Genomic DNA, 16,282 nt, shown 5'->3' with positions numbered 1-16,282 from the left:
TGTAACATGTATATAGAGCATGTCTGCATGGCAATATTAATTGTCATATCGGTTGGCGGCAACTTACCATCCATCATTTTTGATCTGGCTACTCACTTAATGTATCATTTGCCTCAAGAACTAACACCTATGCCGCACTTCATGCGCTCTGTCCACTGCTACATACCAACAAATTGTGCATATAAATCTAGAGCCATTGGCCATGAGTTTGCGGGATACTAGAAACCCTAAAACCATAGCCAAACGATGGCTATTACTATGATAATGAAGTTGTTAGTGCATTCTATTTTGGTACATGGGTTTGAAGCAATGCATCTTCCACTAACAGGGGGGCTTGAAAGACTTCCTCTGTGGGTCGATAGTCGCACATCTCCGTGGAGCAGCGCCACCGCTTGCACGACCAGGAATTCACAATGGGTGGACAACAGGGATGCGCTGCGCCATATCCTCTTCGTGGTCACCAAAGAGGAGCGGTAGTAGGTAGCAGCCACACGGACTCACCAGTAGGACCGCCCACACCGACACCCGTTGTTGCGGCCGCCACCCGCCGCTTGACCACCATTGTGCCGCAAAAGTCGATGCAGTCGGCGATGGAGAGCTACATAGCCAGAGGGCATGGGCGATGACGGGGGTGATGGAGGATCAGTAGCAGGGACCGTCGGGACGATTCCATATGGAGGATGGGGCGGCGGGGGAGACGACCTAGAGCCGTGTAGATGCAGGCTTTGGTCCGGCCGCTGTGATCTCCTCCTGTGGTCCGATAGCATCTATAGTTCGTAGCCACCCGCATACGGTTAATTAATGGTGGTGGTCGGAGCTCGGCGAAGAAGGTAGTGGTGGCCGAAGCTTGAGCTGAGAGGGGCGACGACCAGGGTGAGAAATGGAAAGGGGAGGAAGACGACGGCGTAGTCGCGAAGTGTATGTGTCTTCCCGCCCCTCACCTAGTCAATGACGTGACCCATTCAATGACGTGTTCATGTGGTTGGGGCTGCGAGAAACATCCCACGACGAAACGAATGAGTGAACGGTTCGCTCCAGCTGAGTCATCTAGCCACCGCGCAGGGAGATTCGTGCGGAACACCCAACAACCCGCAAAGTGTTCGTTGGGAGTCATCAAACATCTGACGTCAGTTAGTCATCGTTTTTGTTACATAGAGCATGTTTTTTCCTTAAAAGCATGCTAGGACATAACACATATATAGAGCACGGCTGCATGGCAATATTAATAGCCATGTCGGTTGGCGCCTTGGCGGCAACTTACCGCCCACCATTTTTACCACGTGAACTGGCTACTTGCCTAACGTATCATTTGCCTCGAGAACTAATAACACCCAATGCAGCACTCCGCACACTCTGCCCACCGCTACATAGTAACAAACCGTCCATAGAAAATCTAGAGTCGTTGGTCACAGCCACAGAGTACGGAGGGATTGAATACTAGAAAACCATAAAATGATGGCCAATCGGTGGCTATTACTATGATCATGAAGCTGTCAGTGCATTCTATTTTGGTGCATGGGTTTGAAGCGACGCAGCTTCCACCAACACGGGGGGCCTGGAAAGTCTTCCTCCGTGGGTCGACGGTCGCACATCTCCCAACTGTCCCCAGAGTTTACCGACGACGCAATCCAAAGGCAAGAGAGAAGACCCAGCGGCGCGGCCTCCATTAGCATTAGCAGCAAACCGAGCGACGCCGCCGATCAAGAACTGGGAGCAGGACAAGGAAAGGGAGAGATCTTTTCTCCGGCAACCGGAAAAAAGGAGGAAAAGAAAAGAAAAAGAAGGACGAAAAGGAAATCTTGGCTTCAAGCCGCCTCCTCCTCTCTTCTTCGTCTTCCCCTTTCCCCCTCCCTTCTTCCTCCGCTGCCGCTGCGTCCGTGCGTGCGTGCCGATCGAGCCTCGCGCACGCGGAGAACACGTCATCGTCGTCATCCCCTTCTCTCTCTATCTCTTCACGCGCGGCGCGGGAGCAGGGAGGAGAGGCGACGAGCCGCGGGCGGGGGCGAGCGAGGGAGAAAAACCTGACCCTTTTTTCCTCCCGTCACATATTAAAAATCCATTTCTTCTCCGTCTTCCCTTTTTCCGCTAATCCCGCTGTCCCTATCCCCTCCCGTCCCCTCGCCGCCGGCCCGGCGCGCCCAGATCGCGACCCCTCCCCTCCCCTCCGCCCTCGCCGATCGTCCCGCCCCCGCCGCGCGCTCGTCCGGGGGCTCGCCGTTGTCCGGCGCTTCGCTTCCGGCGTCGCCTCTCTCGGCCCGGCTCGCCCCCGTCGGGCGGTTGCTCCGCGCCTCGTCTACGTGCGAGGAGTCGCGGCTGCGGGGGCTTCGAGGGAGCCAGCGAGCGAGCTCCGGCGCCCATGGTCGACATCCACGAGTGCGCCGTGGTGCTCGTGCAGGAGCCCGACCATGCGGCGGCGGCGGCCAACCCGGACCCGTCCTCGATCTCCGCCCACGCCTGGCGGCCCTTCGAGGATGCCGCGGCCGCCGTCGTGGGCCGGATCCAGCCGTCTGTCTCCTCCGAGGACCGCCGCGCCGCCGTCGTGCACTACGTCCAGCGCCTCATCAGGTGCAGCGTCGGCTGCGAGGTAACCAGCTACTCCCTTCTTTTTCCGCATGCTCCGATTCTCTAACCCTTATGCTTGCCTTGCTCTATCGTTTGCTTACAAGCTCCGTGTTCCTTTGCGCATCAAGGACATGGGCACGGCGCTGTACCCTTGTTAGTTGTGTCTCACGTTCTCCAGATCATGTCTATGTAGCTGTCTTAGGATGGTTTTACGAGGATTCCTCTCAGTTCTTCGGATTCGTCCTCTAGGTCATGGAAATATTGTGTGGATAACCTGCTAGGTGCAATTGGGCAGTGCTGCTGCTCAGTTCATACTTACCATGCTTCCCATTCTGTTTGGCTCTACCATAATGCCCTACGTATTTTTTGTATGCTATATCATGCTATCGCTAGTGATGCCGCCAAACTCCCCGACTTCCCTTTTTGCGTCAAGGACAGGGGTGCCGCCAAACTCCCCGACTTTCCTATGGGTGCCGTACGCTTGTAGTTATATGTGACGTAGTCTCCGGGTCATGTCTATGTAGCTGTCTTAGGATGGTTTTACGAGGATTCCTCTCAGTTGTTCGGATTTCATCCTCTAGGTCATGGAAATATTGTCTGGATAACCTGCTAGGTGCAATTGGGCAGTGCTGCTGCTCATTTCATACTTACCATGCTTCCTGTTCTGTTTGGCTCTACCATAATGCCCTACATGATTTTTGTATGCTATATCATGCTGTCGCTAGTGATGCCGCCAGACTCCCTGACTTTCCTTTTTGCGTCAAGGACATGGGTGCCGCCAAACTCCCCGACTTTCCTATGGGTGCCATACGCTTGTAGTTATATGTGACGTAGTCTCTGGGTCATGTCTATGTAGATGTCTTGGGATGTTTTAGGAGGATTCCTCACACTTGTTCTGATTCATCCTTTAGGGCATGGAAATGTTGTCTGGATAACCTGCTAGGTGCAATTGTGAAGTGCTGCTGCTCATTTCATAGTTACTATGCTTGAGTTTTTGTTTAACTCTACCGTAATGCGCTAATGGCTGAAATATGTTTTTTAACGCCAGTGCTGGTGATGCCACCAAACTGATGTACAAGTTGGTATAGTAGAGATCCTGCTCTCATGGTGCTGGAGAGCTAGATTTATCATGCTTTAATTGGGCCCAAATGTTTTTATGCCATTAGTGGTTATGCATTCTAGTTTCTCACGTTGCATGGTTTAATGGTGATCTATTTATGTGAGTGTGAATTGATGAATGACACGTGTCTGGGCACTGCATCGAACAACATCGACTTTGTTGACCTTGGGGTGGCCAGTTGGCTGTATACGTATGTAAATTAGTGACCGTTCTCATGATGTGGCTCTCACGGTCTTTTGGTGCCCTTATTTTATATTTGCACGTGCAAGAAATTTCATGTCCTGACTTCATCGGTATATTTATGAATTTGAGTAAGGTGATATTTGCATATATGTTGCCTATTAGGTATATGTCGTTTTTGGATTATTGTTAATGTGAAACACATGAGGTCTGGTGAGTGGTTGCCATAACTTGAGATGAATGGCACGTGTATGTTTATTTTGGTTTTAGTGAGAATCAGTAGATTGGAAGGGTTCCTTATTTGTGTCATGCATGCTCGAGTGCTTTTACTAGATGATACATCACATGACAAACATGCAAGTAATATCGGCACTTCTGGCACGTGTTTTGAGTCATCTCTGTGACACCGATGTTTGTGCTGTCTATACGCCTCACCATTAGCATCGATGACGAGGAGGTTGTGCAGTACAACTTCCTATACACCTTGAACTTTGCACTTTCAGGGTCCTCTTTAGATGAATTGTTCTATACAGAAATGAGTATCGGTTATTAAGTACAGATTTGTGCACTAAACAGCAAAACAAGTATACACATAAAAGTTCTTCAAGAGGTTCACAGTTAGTTGTTCTATGAAGAGTCCATTTATTATACTAGGTATCAACATGGCCTTAGATATATAACCTGGAATCTCAGATTTCTTCATGTACAAAAATGGGAAAATAATTATTGCTTGAGATTTTATTCCCCTGCCGAGACTGGTGCATCTTATTTTTAATAATTGGACAGAATGTGAAGTATACAATTAACCTCTTCTTTTCTGTGTGGAAAACATAGGTGTTTCCATTTGGATCTGTTCCACTGAAAACATATCTTCCTGATGGAGACATCGACTTGACTGCATTTGGTTCCACAAGCTCTGATGAAAACCTAGCAAATGAGGTTCGTGCTGTTCTGGAATCAGAAGAACTGAGGAAAGATGCTGAGTTTGAAGTGAAGGATGTCCAGTATATCCACGCTGAGGTTTGCTGCTTCGACTGTGTTTTTTCAATATTACCAATTAGACCTAATTCACAGTTTCACACACTTCTAAGTTGCTGCGATGACTCCCGACATATGCTTATTTTTTATTTACTCTATACAATGTCAGGCAGTGTACATTTATATTTAATTTATCCAGCTATCTTTCAATGTCATCGAAACATTTCTGTCTTACCATACATGGGACTAGTGACAATAGAATAAATAATCCATCTTTGCATACGGTATCAATAACACATGTGAATATCCCAATGTTACCGGCATACTGCCAATGATAAAATAAGTAGTTGACTGCATTCAAGTGTACTGTCCAGTAGTTGACTGCATTTTTTCTTTGTTCTTCCTGTGAACATGGATATATCGATATCATAGATCATTGTGGAAGGTCACTTTTTGTATTGAACTGCTAGGGATTGTGCAGTGGTGGACATGCTGTCACATAACAATTCTGTATTTATCGTCCAAATGTTTCAAATGACAAGTCTTTCCAATGGCAGGTGAAGCTGGTCAAATGCCTTGTGCAAAATATTGTTGTAGACATTTCGTTCAATCAGATTGGTGGACTCTGTACGCTTTGTTTTCTTGAGCAGGTAACATCTCAAAAGCTGAAACATGTTGTCGATTGTGTTTTTTCCTTTAATGCACAGATCTATCTTCTATCTGATATTTGATGCAATAAAAAAAAATTCTCTTTTCTTATGTGGCACTCCCTCTGTAAAGAAATATAAGAGCGTTTAGATCACTAAAGTAGTGATCTAAACGCTCTTATATTTCTTTACAGAGGGAGTAGGACTTAGGGTGAAAGGTTTCCTTAAGTCAGCCTGCACATTGGCATGCATGTTTATAACCATCATGTTTTACAGGTTGATGAAAGATTTGGAAAAAAACACCTTTTCAAGAAAAGCATAATGCTGATAAAAGCCTGGTGTTATTATGAAAGCCGCATTCTCGGTGCCCACCATGGTTTAATTTCTACCTACGCCTTGGAGATATTGGTGCTATATATTTTCCATCTTTTCCACAAGTCTTTGGATGGTCCATTAGCTGTAAGTTCTGACTTAAATTTGTATTCCACATTTGTAAAATTGCTGCTGACCTAGGTTACACAAATTCCCACCCCATGGGTGACATAACTGTTTCCTCTGCTGCAGGTCCTCTATAGATTTCTGGACTATTATAGCAAATTTGACTGGGACAACAAGGGTATAAGCTTGTATGGTCCTGTACCATTGTCTTCCTTACCTGAGCTAGTTTGTAAGTGAATGCAGTCTGATCTGTTTGTTTGGTTGAAATTTTGTTGTCATCATTGGTCATCACATAGTTTTTCTTGCGCAGCCGAAGCACCAGACACTCATGATGTTGATTTCCTTAAGCGGGAGGAGTTTCTCAAAGAATGTGCACAAAGGTTTACTGTCCCCCCTAGGAACTTTGAGAGAAATACTCGACTGTTCTCAAGAAAATTTCTCAACATAGTGGATCCACTCAAGCAGAACAACAATCTTGGCCGTAGTGTCAGCAAAGGTTTCTTCTCTGCTTCATCATGAAATTTGTTTGTACAGAGGAAAAGTGCGCTTGAAATTGTGCCATGCAACTTTAGTCAACTTAAAATGACTTGATGCTTAAACTTGATAGTTCTCAACTTACATTGTTTGTGAATTCATTTTGGTCTCGTGAGTAGCACTGCCTCTCGAGGAAGAATGTGGGTTGACTTCTTTTTTGTCAAATTTGAATACTTGCATTGCATGTAGCTCAGGTCAGCTTTTGAGCATAATCATCTCACCATCAGCTCACATAATGGGTGGTTGCATCTGGCTTCCCACATTTCATAGCTTTACTGTTGATGTTTGCTTGTCTAAATTTGGGTTTTTGTATCTACCTCCTCTAAACTTGATTGTTTTAAATTTTACCACTAACTGCAACTAGTGTTATTTGGTCTGTCTTGCTTTTGCTACATTCTTGCTGCTGCTTGTCCATGCTTTGTTTCTCAGCGGGCCAAGAGATTTATTTCAGTTCAGCACAGAAGCAAACTTTCAGCTATTTAACCAAGCAGTACCACTGTGCTCACTTGCACTGCATAATAAGCTAGAACTTGGATACTGATGGCATTGATTTATTTTATGTTGCATGGATAGTTGTGGTTTGAACCCAACCCACAAGCATTATGGTATGCTGCACAGTTACTTTTGTGCATTAAGCTGTTGATTTGCTGTTTATTGTCCAAGATGCTTATAGCAGTTTTTTTTTAATTTGCTGGCCTAATATCACTGTGATGCGCAGGTAACTTTTACCGGATACGCAGTGCATTTGATCTTGGTGCCCGGAAGCTTGGGAAGATCCTTCAAGTGCCTATCAATTCTGCTGTGCCTGAAGTGAATCAGTTTTTTAGGAACACATTGAAGCGAAATCACACTATGGTAAGGCCAGATGTGCAGGACATTGCACTGGACTTCAATGTTGAAAGAGACAACAAAGGTTGTTCACCTTTAGACCATAATTCTTTTGGTGATCTATCTGATCAGTTCAACAGCATCAGTATTTCAGATGTCAATAACCATGGGTCTCTGAAGGAAAAGGAACAAAATCTTATGGTTGAGCATGGGGAAATGAAGTCTGTTTCAAATCCTGTAACAAGTTCTATTAGTACGAGGAATAACAGTGACTTCTGTGAGACTGCACCATCAACTAGTGAAACCTTGTCACCTGGGAAAGCTCTCTATGCACCACATCTCTTGTATGAGCCAGGAAATGGAAAGGTTGGTGTCAATCATGATATAAACTTGGCACCCCATGGGATGACATCAAAAGGGTACCCAGGAACTAAGTATCGCAATGAGAATTCACATCCAGTGGATAACTGCTTACCACCATCTAAAAACTCAGATAGCAATGGAGCACACATTAAAGAGGCAGGTGGTGAGGGAGGTGCAATCAATGACATTTTATCAGATCTCGCTGGAGATCACGGAACAAATTTGTATAATCTTTCCTATGCACAAGGGTGCCAACAAGATTACCCAGTAAACCATGATTACCTGGTTAATCAAGTTTACTATCAAATGCCTGCTCCACCACCTGCACAGTATCAGAACAATCGATCACCAAATGGCCATAGCAGAAAAAATGGTTATGGCTATGCTGGTACAAGTGGAATATCCCCTGGTTCTTATCCATCTGGCTATTTCGTTGTAAGGCCATTTTATCAACCGGATGATACTATGCGAGCTCGTGGAACAGGCACCTACTTTCCTGACCCAGTATGTTCCCTTTTTGTACATTATTATGCTTATATACAACTTGAAGTCACATTGAAATTCACTACATCTGGCATTTCCCTACATATTCATTTTATTTCACGTTCATGCATATGGAGATGCTGAGATGAACCATTACTACTTTTCCTGTGTACTTGAATAATTTCCTTATTGGAGTTACTGTACCTTCTGTATATGAGGCTGAAAAATAACCCTACTACTTGTATGTTTCTGTTGCAGAATTAGGTTACTTTTGCAAGGTTAATGCGCATTTGTGTTGTTTGGGCTTGTCTGTCTTGTGTTTTCCCTGAGTTTGTCTGTCTTTTTGGATATTGCAGACTTTGTGCAAGGACAGGCCACCCGCTGGACGAGGGGAAAGAGGAAGACATAGTTTTCATCCAAATCACTATCACAGGGCTCACCGCTATCCCAGAATGGATATGCCTGCAGATATGGTGCTGTCGGAGGAATGGAGGCAAGTGCCAGTGCCACCATTGCAGATTTACATTCCTGGTGCAAGTGATCATGGAATTCCCTCCCCGTTGAATATACCATTATCATCTCCATCCCCCCGGGCTCCAAGGGATGGTACTCATCGCAATGGTTTTATTCACCCACAAGACAATAAACTTGAATTTGGGACTTTGGGGGCATTGCCTTTGGAAGTTAAGGGTACTTCTCAAGACCATCCTAGCAAATCTAGTTCTGCCGCCAACAGTCAATCTTCTGCACCTGTAAGCCCTGTGTCTTCAGCATTAAATCCTGGAAAGGGTTCTAATCGGATGAGGTACGTATGATGCATTACTTTAGTCGTCAAAAGTATTAACACAGTCTCTTTCATGGAAGGGCCAACCTAGCTGATAGCTTTATCTTTAGATGTTACAGCTGGATTATTATCTATTGATACGCACTTTCTTCAACATATTTTTAGTGTTAGGTCAGAGCTTCTGCAAAATGTATTAGTATGGTCATTATCCAGATCACTATATTATGCTACTTACTTTATCTGGTGGTCTGCCCTTACTCTCCCACATTACTGAAAACCAGTGCCCCCTATTTTCCGTACTTCACTAAAAGGACCGTCCACATTAATCCTCATCGCTTCTGTCTTGTCTGTTATGTCTTTATTTTGGGATACTCCTAATTAGCATGGCTGAACCCGTCCACACTCTTATGTTAGTATGGTTAAGACTGGGCAGTTTAACATGTGCCATCCCCTGTAGGCTTCTGATTATTATATATGGCATTCATGCATTTCTCTTCTGTCTTGTTTGTTGCAGCATTGACCTTTAACTTGTATGCTCAGTTCACATGCATGCATTCAGCATTGAATCATTCACAGTTGGTAATCGCGTACTGTACAATTTGCAGGAATGGTGGGCCATATCATCTTAAGGACAATGGCGATTTCCCGCCACTCTCCAGCTGACGCAAGACATAGTTGACCATCGTGTACCAAAGACATGTCAAGCCAAGAGAAAGATGCCGATACATCGTGCACACCCGGTGCGGCAATAGCAGAGGGTTAATCTACAAAATAATTCACCATCATGTACATCCTGACTTTTAACTTGTCGTTCCCAAGTCGTCATCAGATTTTCACCGTGCCGCCGGAATGCAGCCTGCGCTGCTGTGACTGGCATCTCATGGTGTCCCCCCATTTCCCTCAAAAGAGAAAAGAAGAGGAAAAGAAAGAATAAGCGCAGCTTAATCTCTGTCTGTGCCATGTAGATACTTTGTTGGGGGGAAGAAAAAGAGCTAGCCTAGCTTGTGTTGTTTTGTGGTGATAGTGTAATCTGTGGTTCTCGGAGAGGCCTTTGTGTTGGAAGGCCCCTTGCCTGAAGTAACATTAGATGCTTGATGAAATTGGTAGGTACAGAGTTAAAAAACTGTATGTGATGTTAGGTTTACAGTTGGTCGGAAAATTAACCAGAGATAGTCATAGTTGTGCTTCATCGCCGTTTCGCCCAATGGCTACCCCTGTTCTTGTGCTTGTATTCTACTACTACCCCTGTTCTTGGACGGCGTTGGTCCAGTCCATGCTTATCACAGAAGGAGGATGGAGGCTGTGAGCGAGTCCAGTACGGCCTACCCAAGTCAAAGTCCGGTAGTCCACGATGCGTTTGCTAGTACACTAGTGTGCTCTCACCGTCACATAATCTTATTCAGATGTAAGCTTTGGTAGGCCCCCGGAACGCCATTCAGATATGATCTGCAAATGTGCTGAAAGTCTCGCGCTTCTTACCGTACACCAGGCGGCCAGCTTTAATAGACCAAGCGCATAAGGAAGAGGAAGGCAGCATGGATTGCATTTTACTGACCAATCAGCCAAACTGGTAGTGGAAAAAGAAGCGACTGCTGAAAGACCAAACCGAAATCATTATGGAGTGCGTCAGCGCGTCTTGCAAAGAGTCCTGAATCCATCAGAAAATAGTAGCAGCAGCAGCAGCTACCACAGTTTCGCCCAACTTCTCATGCGTTGTGTTATCAGCTCACTACCAAATCGATCGGCACACACTTAATATTCAGGTCTGGATACAATTGTGGAGAGGGGAATGAGGAAGGAAGAGGATGCCAGATAGTTGGTACAATGCCAACACTAACAGCCTGACTTCTCCTTCTTTTTCAAGACTATGGCCCGTATTATTTATTTAAAAAATCAATAAAAATATGCAGCAGAGTCCTGATGTTTTCCTAAAAAAATAAACACCACAGCTGTGATATAAACAGATAATCACCACGCTGTCAGACCTAGGCTTAGCCAGGGAGCCCCTAGGCGCCTTCAGCGCCGGCTTGAGGGACTGGCGCCAACGTGCCCGCGAATGGGCTGGCCCAGGTCGCCTCGTTCACCCCAGTTCGCTCTTCCCGCACATTGCCTCGTTCGCTCGACCGCGGTGACCGGTCAACCGTTGACCTTTTATTTAAAAAAATCAGAAAAAATGAAAAAATTCGTGAACTAAAAAATGTTCACAAATTTTGAAAGAAAGTTCAAAAAATTGAAAATAGTTCATGAATAAAAAAAATTCATCCATTTAATTTTTTTTATCGAATTTGAAAAAAAGTTCATCAAATTTGAAAATAACTCCATCGAATTTGAAAAGAAGTTCATATAATTTGGAAAAAGTTCATTGATTTTCAAAAAAGTTCACGAATAAACAAAAATCAAATTTGAAAAAGATCATCAATTTACAAAAAAAGTTCACCAATTTTCAGTAAAATTCATCGGATTTGAAAAAGTGCATCAATTTTGAAAAAAAGTTCATCAAATTTGTAAAAAGTGAATCGAATTTGGAAAAGTTCATCAATTTTGAAAAAAATTCACCGAATTTGAAAAAACTTTCATAAAATCCGGTGACTTTTTTCGGCGAATTAGAAAAATAAAAAATAAAAAGAAAAGGGAGAGGACAAAGAAAAGGAAAGAATAACAAAGGAATAAGAAAGTTTTAGATAATCACATCGGTGTGATTGGTCTAGGTGGCTATCGTAGCTAGCTTGCAGTTGAAAATAGAAAAATGGAAGGGAATATGGGCCGGCGCGCGGCGCGGGCGGTGTGCGCCCGTTTGAGTACACTGAAGGAACGGGCTCAGAGAGCACCGTTTAGGATTTGCCGCTTAGCCCGTCAATTGTTCACCCAGTCCTTTCCAATGACTCGCGGTTGGGCCTGCATTTCCACCGGGGCCAAGCAGCTTGACTAGACTGTTCTTGGGCCTCCGGTTCAGTAGTCGTTAAATCCAGGCCCAACAGGACTGCTAAGGGCAACTCCAATGGAAAGACCCAAATCTTGTCTATTTTTGTCCGCGTTTTGTCCATTTGGATTGTCAAAACAGACAGCGGAGAGACAGACACGTCCAAACAGAGCCTCTGAACCCAACGAGGTTGCCCCATTTGGTGAGATGTCTGCCCGACATTTCGTCGAACACCTAGTGAGGCCTGCTCCATTTGGTGAGATGAACACCTGGAGCATCAGCAGCCCGACGTGGCATTCCCTGTACACCCTGAAAGTGCAACTAATCCCCAGGTGGTTTTGGTAATTCATAACAACATATATCTCATTGAACTAATATCCATTCAAGTTAAAAATTTCAGGATTTTCAATGATTGGCATGGCAAGAACTAGTGATTGCGGACCCCTCAAAATGCTAAGGACATGGATTGGCAAAAGCTCAAGACTCTACATTTTTGGTTAAGTGATCCAAGATCGCATTGAGTCCATAGGAAAGCCAATACTATTAAAAGGGGATGAGCTTTTGATCTGATATATTTGCTCAAGTGCTTAGTGATATTGCTCCAAAACCCTCAACCATTTTCTCTATCCAAATCTGTCCAAAACCCTACATTCCAACTCGGCCCCATAGAATTTCTCCATCCGGACCCACCGAGTTCATCTGGACACTGCCTCTGCTAAACCCTAACAAACTGAAGTCACCGATATGGTTCTCGGTCCCATCGGTTTGGCCTGCCCAACCTTCTGTAACCAGTTGCAATTATTTCGATCTCACCGAGTTTTGCAATTGGTCCCACCGAGATGGCTTGCCAAACCTTCTGTAACTTGTTGCAATTATTTCAGTCCCACCGAGACGGCGTGCCAACCTTTCTGTTGCCTTATTACTTCGCTTCGGTCCTATCGAGTTGATGCAATCGGTGCCACCGAAACTATGTTTGCCCTAACCATTGCACATCGGTTCATCCGAGTTGTTTCCCGTCGGTCCCATCGAGATTCCTAACGCTCATACCTTTTACATAGGTCGGTGCCACCGAGTTGTCTGATCGGTGCCACCGAGTTAGGTCAAAAGTGTGTAACAGTTGGATTTCGTGTGGTGGCTATATATACCCCTCCACCCCTCTTACTAAGTAAGAGAGCCGTCAGAACGTGCCTACACTTCCACTACTCATTTTCTAAGAGAGAACCACCTACTCATGTCTTGAGATCAAGAGATTCCATTCCTATCATTTAAACCTTGATTTCTAGCCTTCCCCAAGTTGCTTTCCACTCAAATCCTTCTTCCACCATAGCCAAATCTGTGAGACAGAGTTGAGTGTTGGGGAGACTATCATTTGAAGCACAAGAGCAAGGAGTTCATCATCAACACACCTTCTGTTACCTTTTGGAGAGTGGTATTTCCTAGATTAGTTATGTGTCGCTTGGGAGCCTCCAACATGATGTGGAGTTGAACCAAGAAGTTTGTAAGGGCAAGGAGATCGCCTACATCGTGAAGATCTACCCGAGTGAGCTAAGTCCTTCGTGGACGATGGCCATGGTGGGATAGACAAGGTTACTTCTTCGTGGACCCTTCATGGGTTGAGTCCTCTGTGGACTTGCGTAGCCGTTACCCTTCGTGGGTTGAAGTCTCCATCAACGTGGACGTACGATAGCAGAACCTGTCGGAACCACGCCAAAAATCTTTGTGTCCCCATTGCGTTTGCTTTCACTAAACCCTTCCCTTTACTTACATGTGCAATGTCTTACTTTCCGCTGCTATACTCTTAGAATTGCATGTGTAGGGTGTTGCTTGACTTGTCATAATTTCTAACATATGCCTACAACTAATATTGGGAAAAGGTTAGGTTTTATCTGGTCAAGTAGTCTAATCACCCCCCTCTAGACATAGTTTCAATCCTACAAGTGGTATTAGAGCTTTGGTCTCTCCAAGCCTTGGTTTCCATTGCTTTGGTCACCATAGCCTTGGTTTCACAACCTAGGAGAGTATGGCGTCTAGTGAGGGTAACTATCACCGTAGATGTCCATATTTTGATGGTACAAATTTTGCTAGTTGGAAGCATAAGATGAAAATGCATATTCTTGGTCATAACCCTGCCGTTTGGGCTGTTGTGCGTATTGGCTTGCAAGGTGAATTATTTGAGGATGGTAGAGAACCGGATCGTGAAGCGACCGCGGAAGAATTGAAGATGTTGCAATACAATGCTCAAGCTTGTGATATTCTCTTCAATGGTTTGTGCCCTGTGGAATTCAACAAAATCAGCCGCCTTCAGAATGCAAAGAAATTTGGGATACTTCAGTTGATATGCACGAAGGTACCGAGTCCGTCAAGGAATCCAAGTTGGATGTTCTTCAAAGTCAACTTGATAAGTTCAAGATGAAGGATGGTGAAGGAGTCGCTGAAATGTACTCTAGGCTTGCTCTCATCATAAATGAGATTGCCGGCTTAGGAAGTGAAGAGATGACCGACAAGTTCATCAAGAAAATCCTTAGAGCCTTGGATTGTAAATATGATACTGTGTGCACTTTGATCCAAATGATGCCCAATTACAAAGATCTCAAGCCCACGGAAGTCATTGGAAGAATTGTTGCTCATGAAATGTCACCCAAGGATAAGGAGGAGCTCCACAACAAGTCAAGTGGTGCATACAAAGTTTCAAGTGATGATCTGATAACCCACAAGTATAGGGGATCGCAACAGTTTCTGAGGGTAGAGTATTCAACACAAATTTATTAATTCGACACAAGGGGAGCCAAAGAATATTTGTAAGTATTAAGAGTTCAGTTGTCAATTCAATCACACCTAGAGATTAAATCTCTGCAGCAAAGTGATTAGTAGCACAGTAGTATGATAGTTTTGATAGTAGTGGTAACAGTAACAGTGGTAACGGTAACAACAATAACAGTTTTGTAGCAATTGTAACAGTAGCAATAGCAATAGTAACTTACCAAGACCAATATGTGGGAAACTCGTAGGCATTGGATTGGTGAATTCGTTGGATAATATTCACCATATAACAGTCATAACCTAGGGCGACACAGAACTAGCTCCAGTTCATAAATATAATGTAGCCATGTATTCCGTAAATAGTCATACGTTCATATGGAAAAGAACTTGCATGGCATCGTTTGTCCTACCCTCCGGTGGTAACGGGGTCCATAAGGAAACTAAGGGATATTAAGGCCTCCTTTTAATGGAGAACCGAAACAAAGCATTACCACATAGTGAATACATGAACTCCTCAAACTACGTTCATCACCGGAAAGTATCCCAATTACTGTCACCCTAGGGTTTATGGATCATAACACGTAATAGGTGCATATGACTTGCAAGATCGGATCTAGAACATATATATATAATGGTGAAAATATAAATGGCTCAGATATGAAATCATGGCACTCGGGCCCTAGTGACAAGCATTAAGCATAGAAAAGTCATAGCAACATCAATCTTAGAACATAGTGGATACTAGGGATCAAGCCCTAACAAAACTAACTCGATTACATGATGAATCTCATCCAACTCCTCACCGACCAGCGAGCCTACGAATGAATTACTCACTCCCGGTGGGGAGCATCATGGAATTGGTGATGAAGGAGGGTTGGTGATCACGAAGACCGAAGATTCCCCTCTCTGGAGCCCCGAACAGGCTCCAGATCTGGCCTCCCGATGAAGAACAGGAGGTGGCGGCAGCTCCGTATCATGAAATGCGATGAAACTTCCTCCCCTATTTTTTCCTCCAAAAATACGTATTTATGGAGTTGGAATTAGGGTCAGCGGAGCCCTGAGGGCCCCACAACCCACCAGGGCGCGCCTAAGGGGGTGGCGCTCCCTGGTGTCTTGTGGGCAGCCAGGGGCCCCCCTTCAGTGGTTCTTGGTTCCAGTTTTTTTATTTATTCTGAAATAATTCTTCAAAAAGTTTCGTCCAAATCTGAGAACTTTTATTTCTGCACAAAAACAACACCATGGTAGTTTTGCTGAAAACAGCGCCAGTCCGGGTTAGTTTCATTCAAATCATACAAATTAGAGTCCAAAACAAGAGCAAAAGCGTTAGGAAAAGTAGATACGATGGAGACGTATCAAGTCCCCCAAGCTTAACCCATTTGCTTGTCCTCAAGCAATTCAGTTGACAAACTGAAAGTGATAAAGAAAAACTTTTACGAACTCTTTTGTTCTTGTTTACATATATATGCTTAAGTAGCACCCAAGTTTTAGCAAGGATCATGAATAACCATGTCAACAATAACTCTTAAAAATTATATTAACTCATATCAATAGCATAATCAACTAGCGAGCAATAATAAGATATCTCAGATGCCAACAATTTATCAAAACAATCATGATATAATATGACAACAGCGGTATCTCGCTAGACCTTTCTGAGACCGCAAAACATAAATGCAGAGCACCTC

General features: G+C 44.4%; 1 protein-coding gene across 1 annotated transcript; it reads left to right on the top strand.

Moving 5' to 3' along the window:
- The first annotated feature begins 1,549 nt into the window (after window positions 1-1,549).
- On the top strand, window positions 1,550-10,106 carry LOC109752115 (uncharacterized). Its single transcript, XM_020310983.4, has 9 exons — window positions 1,550-2,584; window positions 4,697-4,882; window positions 5,398-5,490; window positions 5,764-5,946; window positions 6,052-6,154; window positions 6,236-6,421; window positions 7,178-8,154; window positions 8,490-8,938; window positions 9,523-10,106. The coding sequence occupies exons 1-9, from the start codon at window positions 2,357-2,359 to the stop codon at window positions 9,578-9,580; spliced, it is 2,463 nt and encodes an 820-aa protein (XP_020166572.1). The 5' UTR covers window positions 1,550-2,356; the 3' UTR covers window positions 9,581-10,106.
- Window positions 10,107-16,282: the final 6,176 nt, after the last annotated feature.

Source organism: Aegilops tauschii, chromosome 4 (genome assembly GCF_002575655.3).
Source record: "Aegilops tauschii subsp. strangulata cultivar AL8/78 chromosome 4, Aet v6.0, whole genome shotgun sequence".
Lineage (NCBI taxonomy): Eukaryota > Viridiplantae > Streptophyta > Magnoliopsida > Poales > Poaceae > Aegilops > Aegilops tauschii.
The sequence above is the reverse complement of the archived record's forward strand: the minus strand, read 5'-3'. Positions and strand labels throughout refer to the sequence as shown.

Bases quoted from the DNA above. Each gene is read 5' to 3' on its own strand.
- LOC109752115 (XM_020310983.4), top strand. From the start codon at position 2,357: ATGGTCGACATCCACGAGTGCGCCGTGGTGCTCGTGCAGGAGCCCGAC. The intron at 5,491-5,763 runs GTAACATCTCAA...CATGTTTTACAG, and splicing joins CGCTTTGTTTTCTTGAGCAG to GTTGATGAAAGATTTGGAAA. The intron at 8,155-8,489 runs GTATGTTCCCTT...TGGATATTGCAG, and splicing joins GCACCTACTTTCCTGACCCA to ACTTTGTGCAAGGACAGGCC.